Below are 1,420 nucleotides of genomic sequence, written 5' to 3'. Positions count from 1 at the left end.
CTCTGGCCCCCCGGGGCGGTGCTTCTGACAAAGGAGGGACATTAATATGATCTTTTGCTCAGTAGAAGTGTTAGTGGGCTGATTCATCAATGTCATGCCCATAACTGTGCATGAACTGCAACAGGGAACTGCTTCTTTTTCTATCCTAATCCTTACTATCGTCATTTTTCCTCCACTTTTTTGTATGTTTGTCACACTCTTGTGACCCGCTATTTCCGGAGTACATTTATATTCGAAGCAAACTTGGTGCTGTTGAAGCTAGAGTTGTGATCAGAGTAAGCCTGATTCCCTGTTAGGACTTCTCTGTTGACATCCACCCCTTGGCGCTCATATGACCTTATGCAGTTGCGAGCGCCGTAAAAACTGTACTAAAACTTTAAAAAACCGAAACAATTTAGATCGTTTAGGAGGCGGGCTTCAACTCTGCCTGTCTGGGATAACCTGGGTTGACAGGGACACAAAGTTCTAGCAGATAGACGGAGATAGATACTCGGTAAAGATTCCCCGCTCATGGGAATCGAATTAGAGTCTTCTGCAGATGACAGCGAAAATAGCCTAACTGCTACTCCGGTCAATGATACCGGTCACCACTGAAGTTGGGGGGTTTGGTTGAGGGGTGGGGGCTCTCGTAGCCTAGAGGTTAAGGTGTTCGCCTCCCATTCAAAGCTCCCGGGTTCGAATCCGGGTAGCGACAGAAAACTTTTCTTCTCTAAAATTGTCTCCTTTCTCCTCCTTTCCTGCTCTCTAACAATGTTCTGTCGTCTTCTTTCGTCTCCACTCTCTGCCTCCACCCCTTCACTTCCTTTGCTCTCTCCTCTGGGCTCCTGACTCTTCCTGCAGCCTCGCTACTGCTGCACCTTGGCTCCTTCCTACTGCTGTCTTTCAGCCACACCCCTGATCTTACGGTAGGAAAATTTACACCTAGCCTTCTCGGACAAGGCCGAAAAATCTCGGAGGTCCCGTGTGCAAGTTGTGCACGTTAAAGACCCCTTAATGGTCTAAATTCGATAAGAGTAGGCTTCGGCTGCCATCCGGGCAAAATTCTAAGTTTCCTGCCAACTGAAATAATGTCTAATGTGTCCCGCGTGCTCATATGACCTTATGCAGTTACGAGCGCCGTCAAAACACTTACCCCCCCCAAAAAAAAGTTGGGTTTTCTTGATGCGCATCCTTTCTCAGTGAATCAAACAAACAAACTAACAATGTTATTTCATCGTCTTCAGATCCTACGGATTTGAGCCGGTGCCCCCCACACCTGGCCCGTACACGTTACCTGCGGGCCGCCCACGACTGGGACATGTGCTACGAGTTCCATCTGGAGGAGAGGACCTGGAGGACGGCGCTCACTCTGTGTGGGAGGAGAGGGGGGACACTGGTCACTATACAGGAGGCCAGGATACAGGTGGGTACTGTGTGTGTG

The 1,420-nt window shown here is 49.2% G+C and overlaps 1 protein-coding gene across 1 annotated transcript in view; it reads left to right on the top strand.

The window, feature by feature from the left end:
• Window positions 1-1,200: 1,200 nt before the first annotated feature.
• The window catches only part of LOC118478634 (galactose-specific lectin nattectin-like), a 2,211-nt gene continuing 1,991 nt past the window's right edge, over window positions 1,201-1,420 (top strand). The window contains exon 1 of the mRNA XM_035972622.1: window positions 1,201-1,402. Coding sequence (XP_035828515.1) covers window positions 1,298-1,402 — 105 coding nt within the window. The 5' untranslated portion in view covers window positions 1,201-1,297. The remainder of the gene's footprint in view (window positions 1,403-1,420) is intronic.

The sequence above is a fragment of the Aplysia californica genome, unplaced genomic scaffold (genome assembly GCF_000002075.1).
Source record: "Aplysia californica isolate F4 #8 unplaced genomic scaffold, AplCal3.0 scaffold00023, whole genome shotgun sequence".
Lineage (NCBI taxonomy): Eukaryota > Metazoa > Mollusca > Gastropoda > Aplysiida > Aplysiidae > Aplysia > Aplysia californica.
Note: the sequence above shows the minus strand (reverse complement) of the source record. Positions and strands in the feature narration are given on the sequence as shown.